This window comes from Trichomycterus rosablanca, chromosome 4, assembly GCF_030014385.1.
Source record: "Trichomycterus rosablanca isolate fTriRos1 chromosome 4, fTriRos1.hap1, whole genome shotgun sequence".
Classification (NCBI taxonomy): domain Eukaryota; kingdom Metazoa; phylum Chordata; class Actinopteri; order Siluriformes; family Trichomycteridae; genus Trichomycterus; species Trichomycterus rosablanca.
The window spans coordinates 29,984,860-30,004,375 of record NC_085991.1 but is presented as its reverse complement, the minus strand read 5'-3'; the positions used below and the strand labels follow the sequence as shown (position 1 = coordinate 30,004,375).

At 39.1% G+C, this 19,516-nt stretch overlaps 2 protein-coding genes across 2 annotated transcripts in view; one reads left to right on the top strand and one right to left on the bottom strand.

The window, feature by feature from the left end:
• The window catches only part of LOC134311909 (adhesion G protein-coupled receptor A3-like), a 48,555-nt gene extending 42,909 nt beyond the window's left edge, over positions 1-5,646 (bottom strand). Inside the window, exon 1 of the mRNA XM_062993558.1 lies at positions 5,459-5,646. Coding sequence (XP_062849628.1) covers positions 5,459-5,646 — 188 coding nt within the window. The remainder of the gene's footprint in view (positions 1-5,458) is intronic.
• A 5,833-nt stretch (positions 5,647-11,479) lies between these two features.
• Positions 11,480-19,195, top strand: LOC134311538 (cytosolic beta-glucosidase). The gene is made up of 5 exons (XM_062993169.1): positions 11,480-11,634; positions 13,163-13,387; positions 14,590-15,392; positions 16,420-16,543; positions 18,225-19,195. The coding sequence occupies exons 1-5, from the start codon at positions 11,550-11,552 to the stop codon at positions 18,446-18,448; spliced, it is 1,461 nt and encodes a 486-aa protein (XP_062849239.1). The 5' UTR covers positions 11,480-11,549; the 3' UTR covers positions 18,449-19,195.
• Positions 19,196-19,516: the final 321 nt, after the last annotated feature.

Below are 19,516 nucleotides of genomic sequence, written 5' to 3'. Positions count from 1 at the left end.
AGTGCTTAGCTAAAAGCACCAGGTGTGCTTCAGACAGAAAAAAAACGGCCAGGTGCTCTAGGAACGCTATTATTCCTGTACTTAACACAACCACAGGTGTGTGTACACAAAGAAATACATTCAAATACAGGCTGTCCCATTTACATCTTTCATGTGGTTAAATGAAACGGATACATGTAGAAAGAGCTGAACACAGGTCAGCGTACTGTCTATTAAAATATATTAAAATGTCTCTAAACATTTTTGTTCACGTAAAACAATCCTCTGATTAAAACATTCATAATAGCTTAGAAGTCCTACAGAGAAACATAAAGCCAGAACATGAATTAATTAATTTGGCACTGTTATTGTAGACTCCCAATAAGAGTGAGCATCCTGAAAGGTTGCACCAAGAGCTCAATATCTTTGCTGATCGAGAAGAAAGACAAGAAAATAAACACCAGTCTTTAGAACTTAAAAAGTTAAAGTCACTGTTGAACAAAGTGTAAATGAAAGCAAACGTTGACTTTAAAAAACACATTTCAGCATGTGAGCAAGACCACCCTGATGCTCTATACATTTCAAAGGCTATATCTTGTGGACAGGTGAAAACAAGGGCAAGGTTCACTAACAACAAAACGTCATGCCAGCTGTCCAGCATGGTGGAGGAAAAAAACATGACGTAGAGTTGACTAAGGGATGGAAAAAACTTGCTATCGTAACAACCAAGCCTGCATTACAATCAACAGAATGTTTCAGAAGATAAATAATCGGTTTCCACATCTTAACCTAGCTGAGATTTAGTAACATGACATGAAAGGGGCATAGCTAGCATAACTCTATGTGTGAGATATGGCTCTAAGTAGGAACCCAGCACTGGCAGATGATAAGAAGCGGTCGGAAAGATTGTACACATGTTGGAGGAGGCGTGTGGTGATTAGATTATGGTTTGTGCACATGGCACCTGATTCACAAATTGAATTTTCTGCCCTTATTTGCTGATATTAACAAAGTGAAAAATACACTATTAAATGTGTAATAACATTTGAGTTTCTAATAGCTATTTTAGAAAATCAACAGTAACTGTTTATCGAAGTGTGTGGATTTTTCCTTTTGCAGATGATGTTGCAAAAGAACATGGATATTCAAATCTTTGCAAAGAAGTGCATGTATTTAAACAGGAAAAGCAATATTCTGCAAGCTTGTGTGAGAAAACAAAAAAAACACCAACAGCAACTTGAACACGGTCCAAGAAAAAGTATACCCTAGTTAATGGTAGAGGATATGGCAGAACAAACCGGACAAGATCATATTTTATGAGTGGTGTGTTGGGATTGCAGGTCTTACTCTAGACCAGAGGAAATAACTGTAAAAGTCAACACGGACACAGTGGGAAACAGTTGTAAAAACATACAGCAACACTGACGGCTTCCACAGCATTACAGCTCATGACCTGGCTTATCACAAAATCTTCTGTAGGGTGATGTTTTTCTTTTATCATATATAACAAGATTTTATAATTATGTTTTCTTTTCTCCCAAATTTCATTAGATTTTTATTGTGTTTTTTACATTTCTGTCTACATAACAGTGTGTCTTGACTTAAATGCTTTGAATTAGCGCTATTGAAGAGTGGGTGCATGTCTCTATTTATCAGCTCTTTCTACTGACTGTCTGAATCTAATACACTTTTTATGTTTAGAGCCACGCATGCTTCAGTCCTATTATTTGATCTCTGATAGATTGTTTGAGGTGTCTGTACCTGTGTGCGCATGTGAGAGAAGAAAGAGCGGATGCCAGATTTAGACTGATGCCAGGTTGAGGTTTAGCTACAGCCTGATGAGCAAACTTTAATTGATTAGTGTAAATCAAGTAGAGTTAATCAAATAAACAAAGATCATTTTATGCCACTGGTTAATCCTCACAGTTACTGCTGGTTCCACAACATATGTATGAAAAGGCTGTGTCTCAAACACTGCTTGATCACTCCTCACCTTGTACACTCAGTAAACTGTTGTTTTATCTTCTTAGTCTAAGAATGCTGTTTGTTTATCACGATATTAACGTGATGTTTTACACTTTGGTTACATTCATGACAGGAGAGGTAGTTACATGTTCAAGTTCAGTGTCGAACAACCTCACGGCCAATTATGTATCTCCAAATTACCTAACTTACATGTCTTTGTACTCCTGAACACATGGGGAGAACAAACTACACACAGAAAGAACGTGGACAACACCGTCTGGGAATCACACACAGGACCTTCTCGCTGTAAGGCAACAGTGCTTCCCATCAAGCCACTGTGTCACCCAAAAGAGTTCTCAAGGTCCTTTGGGTGAAATGCATTAAGGACACTGCAGGAAAGACACAGACCTGAAGCTCACTAAAAAATAGTATATAAAAATGAGTCCAGGACTTATGCAATGAGCTCTCCTAAAACACATTTGTAATTACTTAAAAAAGCTGCATATTCCTACAAATCTGCAATTCCATTTATGTTTTTTTCTGCATTACAGATTTCAAAGGGCCCTTAATGTTAGAATTTTCTTCATTTTTTTATTAGCAGATAAAAACCAAGACAACTGTCTGTATTTGTTTATTTATTTATTTTTTATAAAGGGGTTACTGAGAAAATAAATGCCCAAAAATTGCCAACAAAATTAACATGTTCAAGAGGTAGATCTAGAGTTACTCAACAGACATTTAACTGGATGCATAATTACCCAAAGTAGCCTTCTGAACCTTTGCCAAAGAAATGGCTGGCAACGGTTAAAATGGAATCTAGACATGTGCATACTGATCTGATCTTTTGTTAGCAAGGGACCACACAGAGAAAGAACGATGATAACATCGAGAACCTCCAGAGAAAAAAAGTTTTATACAGTAGACGGACAACAACCCATATTTGCAGAACACGACTAGATTTCGGCCACGGTGACAAACACTGCAGCACAACATCCATGAACAAAAGCAAAAGGGCATCATAAAGTCATGTGGTAAACACTATGCACCATTATCTATGTTAGCATCGCTGAGATTCCTTAAAACAAGTGCAGTGTGCTGACACACGGCTTCAAGATGCTATCAATCATCCCCAACCTAGCCAGAGCCAAAACATTGGCACAGTAAGTAAATATTTTGGTGGCCAGGTAATGCAGTAATGTTCAAATTACAAATTTACTCAGTTAAATGTACACACAACTTAGTGCCAAAGTTTACAAACACTTGTAAGGAACATGTATGTCAAAGCAGTCTTGGGATTTGAAGGCAGTCTAAAATAGTTTCGCTTTAAGTGAACTAAACCATTAAATGTAATTTTTGACTATGATCTATATGCTCTTTAATACAGCACCTAGGACAAACAATTAGCTGTACAGTTATATGATGTTTAACCACAGTGGTCTCCCAAATCCAGCTAGTGAATATTTTGTGCCCTTACAAATAAAGCTAGTTTGAATACATAAATGCAAAGTACATGTGTTCCCACATTGTCAGCTTTTGCTAACAGCAAATTTGCCTAAGTAATCCAAGAATGACCAAGACCCAAGTCTACTATAAAATAGAAACTGCTGATGAAGATATTAACTTCAAATTGTTCACAATCCAGCTTTGCGTTGCCATAGTCTTAGCAACAAAAATGCAATGGTGTTTGTTGCTAATCATACAGGGACTGTACATACACCGTACAACACTGTACATACAGTGAAGCATGGTGGTGGTAGTATAATGCTTTACAAGCTGTTTTGCCATTACAGAAAGATGAGGAAATAATTAAGATGATGAAATGTCTATACCAATTTCCTGACCCAAACTCCCTAAAAACTCACAAATTTTATATCTGGCAACACTACTTAATAAGAATAAGCTGTTCATTGACAATTGTATCTGCTTAACTCAGCTCGCCTGCTCTTATACGTTTTATTATTGACTGTAATGTGTTTGATGTTTAAAGGGATGCAAGGCAGAAACTGTGACGAGCCAATTGCAAATAGATAGACAGTTATTATTACAATTACTGCAATTAAAATTATACAGTATGTTTGACTAAAAATAGACACTTAATTTTGCAATTATGTTACTTGTACTCTAGTTCTGCTAAATCCAATACACCTTATACTCTAGATGTTCATCAGTGTCAGTTTCTGACCTTTTTTGTTTGTGGTTGATGGACGATTTTATGCAACAGTGACACTGATTCACTGCTCCATAGTATGGTCGACCACACAAATGGTGACCCTTCCATTGATGGATGAGTACAGACAGGGTGGCTGAAAAAATTATGCATTGCAACAAACAGACTACGGTTTGTAAGTGCTCATCTCCAAGATGCACCGACAGCTATAATCAAAAGATTACACATTTGTAAACAACATGTATATCACTGCAATCTTTCAATTTCATTTTGGTTTAAAAGACCCTGGTTCAAAATGACTACCTTAAAACTACAAAAAAAATTGTAATTGATTAAATTCACAAATATAACACAGGAGTAGTCTCTCAAGGGGACCTACACCGATCAGCCATAACATTAAAACTACCTCCTTGTTTCTACACTCACTGTCCATTTTATTAGCTCCACTTACCATATAGAAGCAATTTGCAGTTCTACAACTATTGACTGTAGTCCATCTGTTTCTCTGCATGCTTTGTTAGTTCTTCAATGGTCAGGACCCCCACAGGACCACTACAGAGTAGGTATTATTTGGGTGGTGGATCATTCTCAGCACTGCAGTGACACTGACATGGTGGTGGTGTGTTAGTGTGTGTTGTGCTGGTATGAGTGGATAAGACACAGCAATGCTGATGGAGTTTTTAAACACCTCACTGTCACTGCTGGACTGAGAATAGTCCACCAACCAAAAATATATCCAGCCAACAGCGCCCCGTGGGCAGCATCCTGTGACCACTGATGAAGGTCTCAAAGATGACCAACTCAAACAGCAGCAATAGATGAGCGATCATCCCTGACTTTACATCTACAAGGTGGACCAACTAGGTAGGAGAGACTAATAAAGTGTAGTGAGTGGACACGGCATTTTAAATCTCCGGCAGCGCTGCTGTGTCTGATCCACTCATACCAGCACAACACACACTAACACACCACCACCATGTCAGTGTAACTGCAGTGCTGAGAATGATCCACCATCTAAATAATACCTGCTCTGTGGTGGTCTTGTGGGGGTCCTAACCGTTAAAGAACAGGGTGAAAGCAGGCTAAAAAGGTATGTAGAGAAACATTATATACGTATATAACGTATGTAAGAAAGAGAAGTGTCTACAGAATTAAAAAGTTGCAGAAGACATCTGTATGCCAATAAAAACAAGTATATGTATCTGACAAGTATATGTATATGGAAGGTGTGAATGCTCCCAGACAAATGGTCAGTCAAAGAAGGTGCTATCTACTCCCAGTCCCAAACCTGGTTTTATTACTAATTTAGTAGGACAGCAGAAGTAATTTAAGAAGATTTGTACTTACAGTGCGACTGTTCTGTTGGGGAAAGAGTGGGCAGGCAGCACCTGCTGGAGCTCCATGTTGCTACAGACCACTTTTTCACCAGTTTTCGACCGTTCTTCGTATGATTTACATTCAGAGGAGACTGCAGAGTTTGCACCTCTGAGCAGGGTATATACCAGAAACAGGAGGCACCAATATCTAGCCGACATTTCTACTTTCTGTCGTTGTTATGCGCTAAAATGCCAAATTGGGTTTCTTGGTGGCGTATTAAATAACGTACTGTGTTTATGAGAAACGCTTTCGTACGCAAAATCCCAGGTCATATTGAAGGTACCGTGTCCAAATCAGCGACATTCGGGTGAAACGTTGCTTTGTGTGCTCCATACCAATCAGTCCAAAGAAGCGCTGCGAGACTCTTTTGTTTTCCAGCTGCCTCGATTTCGAACCATAAAGTCTTTCAAGCGTGTCAAAACTCCAAAATTATTCATATTCAGTTAGGTGCTGCAGAAATAACTCGAGCATAGATTCCTGAACCTTAGTTGCCCGTGATCGTCGTAATCCACGTCGCGTACTCCATGAAGAAACAGCTGCAGCCTAAGACACACAAACTTTAGGTAATCTGGTCACGCTCCGCTCAAGCGTAAGTTTCTTTTGTGTCGACCAGATTTCCAACAATAAACTCCAGTTTCTGTAACAGTTAAATTAAACACAAGATCCAGCGATGAACGTCTGCACACTTCTCAAAAACAAGAGTTGAATGGAGCTCAAACGATCAGCATGCCAAACAATGTTTCCCAAAAACAGCGTGCGCGCTAAGTATGGTTGTTTGTTCGACTTTTATCAATCTTCAGTGATATTTAAACATTAAAGCAACTAGAAATTATAGTAGTTTCGCATAAATTAAAAAAAAAAAACACGAAAAGCAGTATTGTTGTAGCTGATGAACTCGTAAAAGTCCGTGTAAATGTCCCACTTCCGTCGCTGACGTCACTACAGAGCGGCTACCTTTTTGAGAAGGAATAGTGGATTACTAAAGATTCAGACTGGATATAGATTATAGTTGTTCTTTCTGTAATGGAGACAGAGAAACTATTGAGCATCTTTTTTTATGTCCCATTGTATCTATGTTCTGGCATGAGATAGTTCAGTTTTTGAATAAAAAACTTAAAATGAATTTGTCTTTGGATATGCAAGTTGTGTTATTACATTTCTACAGAGATGGTTCCCCTACAAATAGAAAATATGTGACTGATTTATTTTTGATACTTAAAAAAAAAACTGTCACCACCTGGATTTAACTAAGCAAATAGGTAAGAGCCTCCCATTGGATAATTACTTCATGGGTGATTATGTTTCAGCTGGCAACAAGTTATTTAACCCTAACTGATGCAGTGAGTAGCTTGTCATTTGTTAAACAACCATGTCGAAAGACATTCTGTTTCAGAAGGGTCAAATTATTGGCATGCATCAAGCAGAGAAAACATCTAAGGAGAAGCTGAAACTACTAAAATCGGGTTAAGAACTGTCCAACGCATTATTAAAAAGTGGAAGGACAGTGGGGAAACATCATCTTCGAGGAAGGAATGTGGTCAGAAAAAAATCTTGAATGATCGTGATCGGCGATCACTTAAACGTTTGGTGAAATCAAATCGTAGAACTCGGGGAGATGTTTAATAGTGAAAGTAAGAGCATTTCCACATGCACAATGTGAAGGGAACTCAAGGGATTGGGACTAAACAGCTGTGTAGCCTTAAGAAAACCACTTGTCAGTGAAGCTTACCAGCAAAAACGGCTTCGATTTGCTAGGGAGCATAAAGATTGGACTCTGGAGCAATGGAAGAAGGTCATGTGGTCTGATGAGTCCAGATTTACCCTGTTCCAGAGTGATGGGCGCATCAGGGTAAGAAGAGAGGCGGCTGAAGTGATGCACCCATCATGCCTAGTGCCTACCATACAAGCCTGTGGGGGCAGTGCTATGATCTGGGGTCGCTGCAGTTGGTCAGGTCTAGGTTCAGCAACGTTATGTGCCCAAAGAATGAGGTCAGCTGACTACCTGAATGTACTGAACCACCAGGTTATTCCATCAATGGATTTTTTCTTCCCTGATGGCACGGGCATATTCCAAGATGACAATGCCAGGATTCATCGGGCTCAAATTGTGAAAGATCATTTTCAAATCATTTTCACACATGGATTGGCCACCACAGAGTCCAGACCTGAACCCCATTGAGAATCTTTGGGATGTGCTGGAGAAGACTTTGCGCAGTGGTCCAAATCTCCCATCATCAATACGAGATCTTGGGGAAAAATTAATGCAACTCTGGACAAAAATGGTCCAACCAAATATTAGAGTGTGTGACCTTTTTTTTGGCCAGGCAGTGTATCATATACATCAAGCTAAATGGTGTAGTTTTAATCCCTGTTTCAGTGTATTTAATATAGCCCTTCTTAACTACATTGACTGTATCAAATTTTCCAAGAACAAGAAAGCTAGAAAAACTTTGGTATTACTGGAAGAGTTTGGAATTATTGCTGTGTAATGCCCACTGTGTAATGTAATGTATGTAATGTATGTTTATGTTCAACAATGTAAGAATATGTTTCAAAATAAAGAATTAAAAAAAAAGTGGACTAGGTGCATTAAAGGCTGCATTAAAGGTGCAGTCAGTCAGTGATTTCAAATCATGGCGCTATAAACGGGATCAAAACAAATCAGGACACAAAGTCATCTTAGCTAACAATATGAACACTTCCTAACGTGTTTTTTGCTCATAAAACATTCACATATAGACTCATCTAACTTTAATGTCATTAAGTTGTTGTGGTCAGCATTGTTGAATTTGGAGGGAAACAATAACTGAAGTCAAGTTAGGATTAGGACTCGGTTCTAAAGCGGTGCTCATTTCTGCTCAGACATAAGGTCATTAATGGTCAGCCTTAAGATACTGTATTTCTCCATATACACCTATCAGCCATAACATTAAAACCACCTCCTTGTTTCTACACTCACTTTCCATTTTATCAGCTCCACTTACCATATAGAAGCACTTTGTAGTTCTACAATTACCGACTGTAGTCCATCTATTTCTCAACATACCTTTTTAGCCTGCTTTTACCCTGTTCTTCAATGGTCAGGACCACCACAGAGCAGGTATTATTTAGGTAGTGGATGATTCTCAGCGCTGCAGTGAAAATGACATGGTGGTGGTGTGTTAGTGTGTGTTGTGCTGGTATGAGTGGATCAGACACAGCAGCGCTGCTGGAGTTTTAAAATACTGTGTCCACTCACTGTCCACTCTATTAGACACTCCTACCTAGTTGGTCCATCTTGTAGATGTAAAGTCAGAGACAATCGCTCATATATTGCTGTAGTTTCAGTTGGTCATCTTTGAGACCTTCATTAGTCGTCATAGGATGCTGCCCACAGGGCGCTGTTAGCTGGATATTTTCGGTTAGTGGACTATTCTCAGTCCAGCAGTGACAGTGAGGTGTTTAAAAACTCACTGTCACATCAGCGCTGCTGTGACTTATCCACTCATACCAGCACAACACACACTAACACACCACCACCATGTCAATGTCACTGCAGTGCTGAGAATGATCCACCACCCAAATAATACCTGCTCTGTAGTGGTCAAGTGGGGGTCCTGACCATTGAAGAACAGCATGAAAGCAGGCTAACAAAGCATGCAGAGAAACAGATAGACTACAGTCAGTAATTGTAGAAATACAAAGTGCTTCTATATGGTAAGTGGAGCTAATAAAATTGACAGTAAGTGTAGAAACAAGGAGGTGGTTTTAATGTTATGGCTGATTAGTGTAGATCAGAATTGCATACAGTAAATGATTAGTTTACACCAATTTACACCTCCACAACCATTACACTACCACCACTGGTCTAAACAGTCAACGCAAGGCAGATTGGATCCATGGATTCTTGCTGTTGCCAAATGCTGACCATTAGAGTGTTAAATAATGTCATTATACAGTGACATTTGGGGGGTCAACTTTGTATATCTTCAATAAAATTGCAGTTGCGCAAGCCAGAGAAAGCACTGTATGTTAATGTTAGCAGCTATCTAGCTTAATATACTTTACTATACACATTCAGTATTTAATATTTATAGATACACATGTACATTTACTTATGCAGAGTGTAAATATTTTTTTGTGATTTTTACTACTATTTTTCTCTACTGCTGCTACTACCTCTATTGGAGAGAGCTATACAAAATGTTATTGTACCTGTGTATAGTGATATTCTTACATTACATTTGTGGCATTTAGCAGACGCTTTTATCAAAATGACTTATAATTATGACTGAATACAGTTTGAGCAATTGAGGGTTAAGGGCCTTGCTAAGAACAGTGAGGCTTGAACCTGCAACCTTATGATTACTAGTCCAGTACCTTCCCCACTGAGCTACCACTGTCCATGCTCATTTATTCTATTATTGTTTTAACTATATTATCTGCATATTGATGAATGCTAACATCAGCTAGTTTCTTAGTTTTACCTTAAGTTACAGTTTAGCTAACCTCTTTTTGGTATTAATTAGGAGGGTCAGATCCCCCCAATCCCTCCATAATTCGAACCATGCTGACCCTATTATTATTATTATATTATTGGCATGTCTGAACAGAAATTGACATTCATAAAGTCAGCCAATATTTTAAAAAACTGTATAATTTTGGAGACTCAATGCCCACTGTAGCCTATAATTCTTGTTGGCTGTTAGGTGTAGAACCCATTGTGGTCTTCTGCTGTTCCAGCCTCTTCCTAACATGGTTCAACAAGTTCAAAACGTTCTGAGATGCTTTTCTGCCTACCACAGTTATTATCTGTAAAACTTCAGCTCACTTGTCTTTGTTTTTAGATAAATTTTGCGTTAATTCCTCTTTACACACAGTTGTAAGTTGTGTCAGTCTCAGACATACCAAAACAAGCCAGTATGGCAACACCAATTATGCCATGACTATCACTCAGATCACATGTTTTAAATCCCATTGTCATGTTTTATGTGAACTGAAGCTCTTGACCCATTGTCTGTATAATTTTACACAATGTGCTGCCATGTGACTGGCTGAATAGATAAAATACACACTGGTGCATGGATATACAAATGTTTCTAATAAAGTGACTGGTGTGTGTGTGTGTGTGTGTGTGTGTATTTAATTTACATTTATGATGGATGTTACCTCACAAACCTCAAATTTTCCCTTAAAAAGTTTTGCATATACAGTGGATATAAAAAGTCAACACACCTAAGAAGGTGTGCATACTTATTTTTTTTTCACTCAAAACTATATCATTAAACATATTGCTATTGTATTATGGCAAATTATGTCACATTAAACGTGGAAATCTAAAACGAGTTATTATAGTCAAATTTTTACATCACAAAAACCTACCATTTTAACAGGGATGTGTAGACTTTATATCCAATGTTTATCTAAAGCTAAGGTATAATGAAATTTAAACATGTTAAATCCTGTTAGGTTTTTGTTCTACTGAATAAACACTGTGTCGGCACGGTGGCGCAGTGGGTAGCGCTGTCGACATAGAACAAATATGGGCTGGGTTTGATTTCCCGGCCAGGTGGCCACGGTCCCTTATGTGTGCAGTTTGGCATGTTCTCCCTGTGTTTCCTCCAGGGGCTCTGGGTTACTACCACAAGTCCAAGACATGCAGTCGGGCCAATTGGAGCTGGTTAAAACTGCCCTAAGTGTGTGTGTGATGGACTGGCAATGAATTGGACTCACTGCGACCCTAACCAGCACAAAACAGACAATGAATGAATGAATAAACACTGCTAGAGCCGATGTTTATGTTTCGGAGTGCGTGATGACGTACAAATACCGCACGTCCATTTGCTTTGGCTGCGTCTTAAACCTTAAACTACGTTACTAAGTAGTTCGTCAAAATAACATTGGCAGTGTTCCGATTTCACACACTATTAAGTGTGGTAATACGTGGTTTGAGACTTAGCCTTTGCGTAAGCGTCCCTAGTTCTGTATTGAAAACTAAAGAGCACACTGGGTTTCAGGTGGAAGCATATGAAGCTGTAAAGTCTACTAAACATTTATTAGTAATAAACACACTCGAGCAGTTATGGCGCTTCCTCAGCACGTACCCGTCCAAGTTTTTCCTCAAGATTTCGCATGGGGAGCTGCTACTGCCGCGTATCAAATAGAAGGTGAGTTAGCTCTGACTGAGACTGTTTTGGTTTAGTTTGGGCTCCAGCTACTGAAAATGCATTGTTAAACCTCTACTAGCATACTAAACAGTACAAAACAAGTGGTGTAGTACTTTGGTACTTTTACTGTTCAGTACAGTAGTATGTTTGATGTAGATGTTGTCTGTAACTGCAGCGTTTTAAATAAATCGATTAAATGTAGATTAAATGCCACCAAATGAGAATTTATATATGTATAAATGTATAAATATTACTATTATCATAAAACATTTATTTTAAGGTAAACTATGGTAAATACTTACCTTTATTTAAAACTTTATTTGTACTAATATTGAAAGATTTTTATATTTAGTTTGATTTCATTAACAAGCTTAATTTAAGTATGTTTAGTTTTGAATACAAATAAAAAAAGTACTGCTTAATCTTAGATAAGAATGCATACACTTGAGGTCAAAGGTGGCAATTATTGCATGTTATGTCAGATTTGTGCGGCATGGTGGCTCAGTGGGTAGCACTGTCGCCTTAGGAAGTTTCTGGGTTCCATGCCCAGGTGGAGTGGTCCTGGTCCTTTCTGTGTGGACTTTGCATGTTCTCCCTGTGTCTGTGTGAATTTCCTGCTGATGCTCCAGTTTCCTTCCACATTCCAAATACATTTAGTCAGGTTAATTGGAGATATTAAAGTCCCCCTAGGTGTGTGTGTGTGTGTGTGTGTGTGTGTGTGTTTGCCTGTGATGGTGACCTGTCCAGAATGTTTCCTTCCTCTCGCCCAGTAAATCAGACCCACTTCGACCCTTAATAGGGTAAAGCGGTGGTAAAACAGACAATGAATGAATGAATGTCAGATTTAGGATTGTATAGTTTCTTTAACTACTGTTTTTTTTGTGACGAAGGATTGGGGGAAAGAAAAAAATAGGGTAAGGATCAGGATTTTGGTTAAGCTGGTCCAGAAGCTTAGTTTTAGCCTGATTTAGCCATTCCAAAATAAGTTTTGATAAATGTTTTGGGTCATGTCCTATACATTTATAGTTCCACTGGCAGCAAAACTGCCCCTGAGCATAATAACACCACTATAATGCTTAACAGTAGGTACAGTGTGATTGGGTGTGAATGTCTTATGTTTTTTATTTAAGCATACTCCCAGTCACTGTGACTCAAGCTTTATTTGATCTGATCTGTAAAACAATAAAATTCAGTTAAGCTTTAAAGATTTTTTCTAGCATGGCAACCTCTATGCTGATCACACTGTAACATTCACTAGACTGTTTTTGATGGTTACTTTGTCCGGATACATTTCCTTTTAGCATAAGGTGATATTTATTTCTAAAGGGCTTTCTTTCAAATCATGGCTAGATACATTTTCTATTTCATTGTAAAGTGTTCCAATCATTCAGTCACAGAAAAGAGCTGCTGCAAATATAAATGCAACCCTAAGAAATGACATGTCCCTTACGTATGTATATAAACTTTGGCCATAAGAGTATACTTAGTGTAATATCAGTAGATACTAATAACCCTGGTTTGTGTGCAGGTGGCTGGAATATGGATGGTAAAGGCCCCAGCATATGGGACACTTTCTGCCATGCTAAAGGTCGAGTGTTTGAAAACCACTCTGGAGATGTGGCATGTAACAGCTACCAGCTTTGGGATGAAGATCTGAAGTGTATTAAACAGCTGGGGCTTACTCACTACCGCTTGTCCTTCTCTTGGTCACGGCTGCTCCCTGATGGAACCACAAGTTTTGTCAATCCGAAAGGTACAGCATGTGTATATTGGAAACTGAATCAGGCTAGAAATGTCCACATTATATCAAGAATGTTTTTAGAAAACAACATACTATATACACAGACGAAGCATAACATTGTGACCACTGTTAGTGGGTGGGATATATTAGGCAGCAAGTGAAGCAGGAAAAATGGGCAAGCGTGAGGATTTGAGCGAGTTTGACAAGGGCCAAATTGTGATGGCTAGACTACTGGGTCAGAGCATCTTCAAAACTGCAGCTCTTGTGGGGTGTTCCCGGTCTGCAGTGGTCAGTATCTATCAAAAGTGGTCCAAGGAAAGAACAGTGGTAAACCTGCAACAAGGTCATGGGCGGCCAAGGCTCACTGATGCACGTGGGGAGCGAAGGCAACAGACGAGCTGCTGTAGCTTAAATTAACGCTGGTTCTGATAGAAAGGTGTCAGAATACACAGTGCATCACAGTTTCAGGGCTGTTTTGGCAGCAAAAGGGGGACCAACACAATAGTAGGAAGGTGGTCATAATGTTATATCTGATCGGTGTATATTTTTTCATTATTCGTAAATTCAGAATGAATTTATATAAATATATTTTTTTGTCAACATAATTTATTTATCATAATTTACAAAGCATATGCTGGGTTGTGTGTTACTTCTGTAGGGTTAGTCTGTAAGTTAGTCTGTATGCACTAAATATATGTCCAGAAGTATGTGGACACCTAATTATTAAACTGTTGGTCATGCCTTTCCAAAATCATGTGCATTAATGTGTCATTGGCCCCCATTTGCTACTAGAACAGTCTCTATTTTCTGGGCTTTCAAAATATTTTGTCTGAGAGAATTTGTGCCCATTCAGTTAAAAAAAGCATTTGTGAGGTTGGGCATTAATGTTGGATGAAAAGACCTGGCTTGACATTCCAGTTCATTCCAAAGCTGTTTGTTGAGGTTGAAATCAGGCCTCTGTGTGGGTCACTGGAATTCATACAAAAACATGTCTAACCATGACCATGTTTGTACACAGAGGCACCATCATTCTACCACAAGCAGGCATAGCATTTATTATATATAACTGATTTTGTATATCTGTTAGGAATGGCTGTGGCTAGACTTAATAACTGGAAAAGGTGTCCACATACGTCTGTCCTTATAGTTTATGTTTTAACTAAAAGTTATTTTGTACTTATATATAATAATTTCCCCTGTTTATTAATCCCCAGGTGTACAATATTATAACAAGGTGATTAACGACCTAATTAGCAATGCTGTTACGCCCATGGTCACCCTAAACCACTTTGACCTGCCTCAGGCCCTCCAGGATGTTGGTGGATGGAAATCTCCACAGATTGCAGACTTTTTTGACAACTACGCCCGGTTTTGCTTTAAGACCTTCGGCGACAGGGTGAAGCTCTGGCTTACGATAAATGAGCCAATTATTTACGCTAAACTTGGCTATGAGAAGGGACTTTTTGCCCCAGGCCTCAAGGAGCTTGGAACCTCTGTCTACCTAGTAGCTCACAACATGCTTCGTGCTCATGCTAAAGCCTGGCATAGCTATGATGCTCACTTCAGACATGAGCAGAAAGGGAAGGTGTCTATAGCTCTTAACAGTGACTGGGCTGAACCTTTGGATCCAAGCCTTCCTGGAGATGTAGCTGCCACAAAGCGTTACATGAATTTCGAGTTGGACTGGTTTACTTGCCCTTTATTTGGCACAGGGGACTATCCAGAGTCCATGAAGTGCAGGATTGAGGCCCAGAACCGGGAACTAGGATTCACTGGGGGTGAACGGTTGCCCAAGTTTTCAGAAGATGAGCCAAAGCCTTTGGGCACGGCAGATTTTTTTGCACTAAACTACTATACATCACGAAAAGTGAAGGAGATGACCTCTTGTTCTAGTGAAGTTAGTCTTGCAGGCGACCTGGGAGCTGAGCGTGTAATGGATCCCTCATGGCCAGTGTCTGGGGTGTCCTGGCTTGCTGTGGTGCCTGAAGGACTTCGGAAGTTGCTGAAATACATAAAGGTACATAAATAGTAATTAGTGAGATTCCAGCAATGATGGTGACAGATAATAAAGACTTTAAATATTAATGTTCATGTAATTATAGCTACAGTATTTATCAGATTTATTTATCCATTCATTGGCTTACACTGTGCAAGGTCCGTAAAGAGACGAGATTGGTCTTGAGGAACCTGTGAGCTTTGACCTTAACTACTACTGAACACATGGCCGCTCAGGTGGCGCAGCGGTAAAAACACACGCTGGAACCAGAGCTGGGCTCTCGAATACATCGTATCTAGTCTCAGCTCTGCCTGCCGGCTGGGCTGAGCAGCCACATAAACAACGATTGGCCTGTTGTTCAGACTGGGGTGGGATATTAAGCCAGATAGGGACTCTCTCATAACTAATGCAACTACGACTCTGCTGACTTGATTGATGGCGCCCTCACAGAGATGGGGAAAAGAGTGCTGTCAGGGTGTGTCTCCCCGTACACAGAGCTGATCCGCATTGCACTTGTCAAAGTGTAGGTGACAAAATGCATACGGCTGCTGCCCACGTGTCGGAGGGGTTGTGGGTTACCTTCGTTCTCCTCAATCAGAGTGGGGATCGGCTTTGGTGGAGAGGAAGCATGATGCAATCGGGCAATTGGACGCGCTAAAAGGGAGAAAAAGGGGAGAAAATGCATTAGAAAAAACTACTACTGAACACTTTTGGGATAAATTTGACTGTTAGTTGCAAGCCAAGGAATTGGTACAAATTCCCACAAGCACACTCCAAACCTTGTGAAAAGCCTTCCCAGAAGAGTGGACAACGCCGTACTCCAAATTCATGGTTTTCAAATGTGAAGTTCATTAGGTTTTAGGATGAAACGTTTAGTGGGTTACTCTAGCTCACTACTGCTGGGATCCAGGGTTCAAATCCCCAGCGGTGCTATTGGCTGGGTCATCACACACATTTGTATCTGCAAGAAGTGTGTAAAATAAAGTGACCTTATATATAACAGAATATATAACCTCACCTAAACATGATTTTACTAAATCTCTTTTAGGAGACCTGCAACAATCCTGCTGTTTACATAACTGAAAATGGCTTCTCACAGGTGGGGCCTGTGGAGCTGGAAGACTCTGACCGCTGCCAGTTTTATCAGGACACTTTGCTGGAAGTATCCAAAGGTCTTGCATTATCAGTAATCATTAAACTTTATACACATGATGTAAACTAGATCAGGTTTATTTACAAACACCTTGTTAGGGTGTTTCTAAATAATTAAACAGTGTTTTAAAAGGGAAGTGTCATATGTAGGTATTTATTAATATTTGAAAATGCTGTGTTGCCAGATCTTTACAAAACTACCAAAGCCGTTATTCATTCTTTAAATTATCAAACTAAACCTAAGATGTCTCTGTGTCTACATCAAACAGTGAAAAAACTCAATTCTATTTTCTAGACTGCTTTTTCTTTGATAAATTGGTCAACATTTTTTCTTGAATTCCCCAGTTTTATTGTTTTTGTTCCCTTAGAAATGGTTTTAAAAGTAAAAACTACAGCAATTTATTTTTCAAAGCTCGGGCATTATGCAATCTTGCAAAGAGAAATGCTACTGTTCCTTTATAATCTATAATAACTTTTTATAAATTGTTAAACAATCCTAAATTAAAGTCTTTTGTACACTAATGTTTAGTGTACAAATTAATTCATCATTTACATTTCATTTGGAATTATAAATAAAGCATGGCGCTAATAGCACCAGGGTTCTGAGCACCTGGGCTTTAAAACTTGACTTTAGGGCTGGACATGTTTTCTTTTGTGTCTCCAGTTACTTTAGTTTACTCCTATATAGGTTGGTTGCTCCAAATGAGAGTGTGAGTGTATTCCTGCCTTGTGTCAGATGGCTCTGGACCCACAGCCTTGATTAAGCAGTGTTTTTTTCACACTCCACATTTATAGCTTCTAGTAAACTCCAGATACAAGGAGGAAATTACTTGATTTAACATGCTGGAAATGCATGTGGGTTTCCTCCAGGAGCTCTGGTTTCCTCCCACAGTCCAAAGACATGTAAGTGAGGTGAATTGGAGATACAAAAAACTTCTCCATGACTGTGTTTGACATTAAACTTTAACTGCTGAATCTTGTGTAATGAGTAACTACCTACCATGAATGTAACAAAAGTGTGTAAAACATGACGGTAAAATCCCAATATAAGAAACATAGCAGACACGTTTATTCAGAGCACCTTTCTACTGCTGCTATTACCTCTATTGGAGAGATGCCATACAAAATTATATTGTACCTGTGTATAGTGACGATAAAGATTCTATTCTACTCTACCCTACTCTGCTCTGCTCTGACCAAATAGAAGATTAAGGGCCTTCCTCAATGGGCTTAAACCACCTTTTACTAGTCCAATACCACAACAGCTGAGATACCTCTGGGGCGGCACGGTGGCTAAGTGGGTAGCACTGTCGCCTCACAGCAAGAAGGTCCTGGGTTCGATCCCCAGGTGGGGCGGTCCGGGTCCTTTCTGCGTGGAGTTTGCATGTTCTCCCCGTGTCCGCGTGGGTTTCCTCCGGGTGCTCCAATTTCCTCCCACAGTCCCAAGACATGCAAGTGAGGTGAATTGCAGACACTAAATTGTCTAGGACTGTGTTTGATATAACCTTGTGAACTGATGAATCTTGTGTAATGAGTAACTATCATTCCTGTCATGAATGTAACCAGAAGTATAAAACACATCGTTAAAATCCTCATAAACAAACTGATACCTGAGACCTCTGCCCTATGCAAGAACACATTTTACTACTGTTTAATTACTATGTTGCCTTACCACTCACAATACTGTATTTTGTTTTTCAGCTGTTAGCAAAGATGGTGTAAATGTGAGAGGATATTTTGCCTGGTCATTGCTGGATAACTTTGAGTGGTCAGATGGCTTCAGCGTGCGATTTGGTCTCTTTCATGTGGATTTCTGCAGCACTGAATGTAAACGCACTATGTACCGTTCTGGTAAAGAATATAAAGCTATTATACAGAGACATGGTACCAACATCAAGGTAGAGAGTGGTAAAGGTTCAAAATGACTGGGAGGAAAAACAATCACCAAACAGTACTTTTTAAATACATGATTCTTAAATGGACAAATACATGTTTTTTGCTTTGTCAGATTAAAATTGTACTTAATTTCATATTGAAATCACAAGCATAAAAGCTAATTAGTATCAGGCTATGAGTTTCTCAAAATTTGAGCATTAATTGAGGGTACTGATTCTACTGGTATTACAAGACAAATATGGAATTTTAAATGCTTGGCTGATCAATTACAACACTAAAATTTTCAGCCTGTAAAACTTTAATATATTGACATGAATTCCAGAATAAATAACTGCTCTGATTTTGTACAGTTACTATTCTGTTTATTATTTGATATTTGATTAACAGGACAGGCAGGGTAAGTCTGCTTGTGTTTTGTGATCTTACACTGCCACTATGTGGTGGAAACTGGTATCACAGGTACAGATACAGCTTCTTTAATAAGTTGCTCTTGGTCCTTAAAGTGGTTGTATCAGACGAAGATTCGTCCTGGTTGGTGTATAAACCATGAGCTATCAGTAAGCAATGAACAGTATCTACCACATTACAAACTAGTTAAAATACCATTGTACCTAAAAAAAAACATTGTACATTGTCAAGTTATGTGGTTATTCATAACGTTTTGATACAATATAAAATACTGTTGATGTTTCATAATCATTAATGATGATTTCATTATTCATAATTCATCATTATTTTTCTAACAGTTAACATAAGTTTGTAAAGGGAAATGTATAATAAATCTTGGTAACAAATAACATGTCTCTGTAGTTTATTAGACATCAAATTAGATAGGTGGTTATTTATTTATAAATATGGCTAGACGACTAGGTCAGAGCATCTCCAAAACTGCAGCTCTTGTGGGGTGTTCCCAGTCTGCAGTGGTCAGTATCTATCAAAAGTGGTCCAAGGAAGGAACAGTGGTACACCGGCGACAGGGTCATCGGCGGCCAAGGCTCATTGATGCACGTGGGGAGCGAGGGCTGGCCCGTGTGGTTTGATCCATCAGACGAGCTACTGAAGAAGTTAATGCTGGTTCTGATAGAAATGTGTCAGAA

What these genes read in the sequence shown, in the direction of transcription:
- LOC134311538 (XM_062993169.1), top strand. Translation starts at nt 11,550, where the DNA reads ATGGCGCTTCCTCAGCACGTACCCGTCCAAGTTTTTCCTCAAGATTTC. An exon ending in TGCCGCGTATCAAATAGAAG is followed by an intron (nt 11,635 to 13,162) that starts GTGAGTTAGCTC and finishes GTTTGTGTGCAG; the next exon opens with GTGGCTGGAATATGGATGGT. An exon ending in AGTTGCTGAAATACATAAAG is followed by an intron (nt 15,393 to 16,419) that starts GTACATAAATAG and finishes AATCTCTTTTAG; the next exon opens with GAGACCTGCAACAATCCTGC.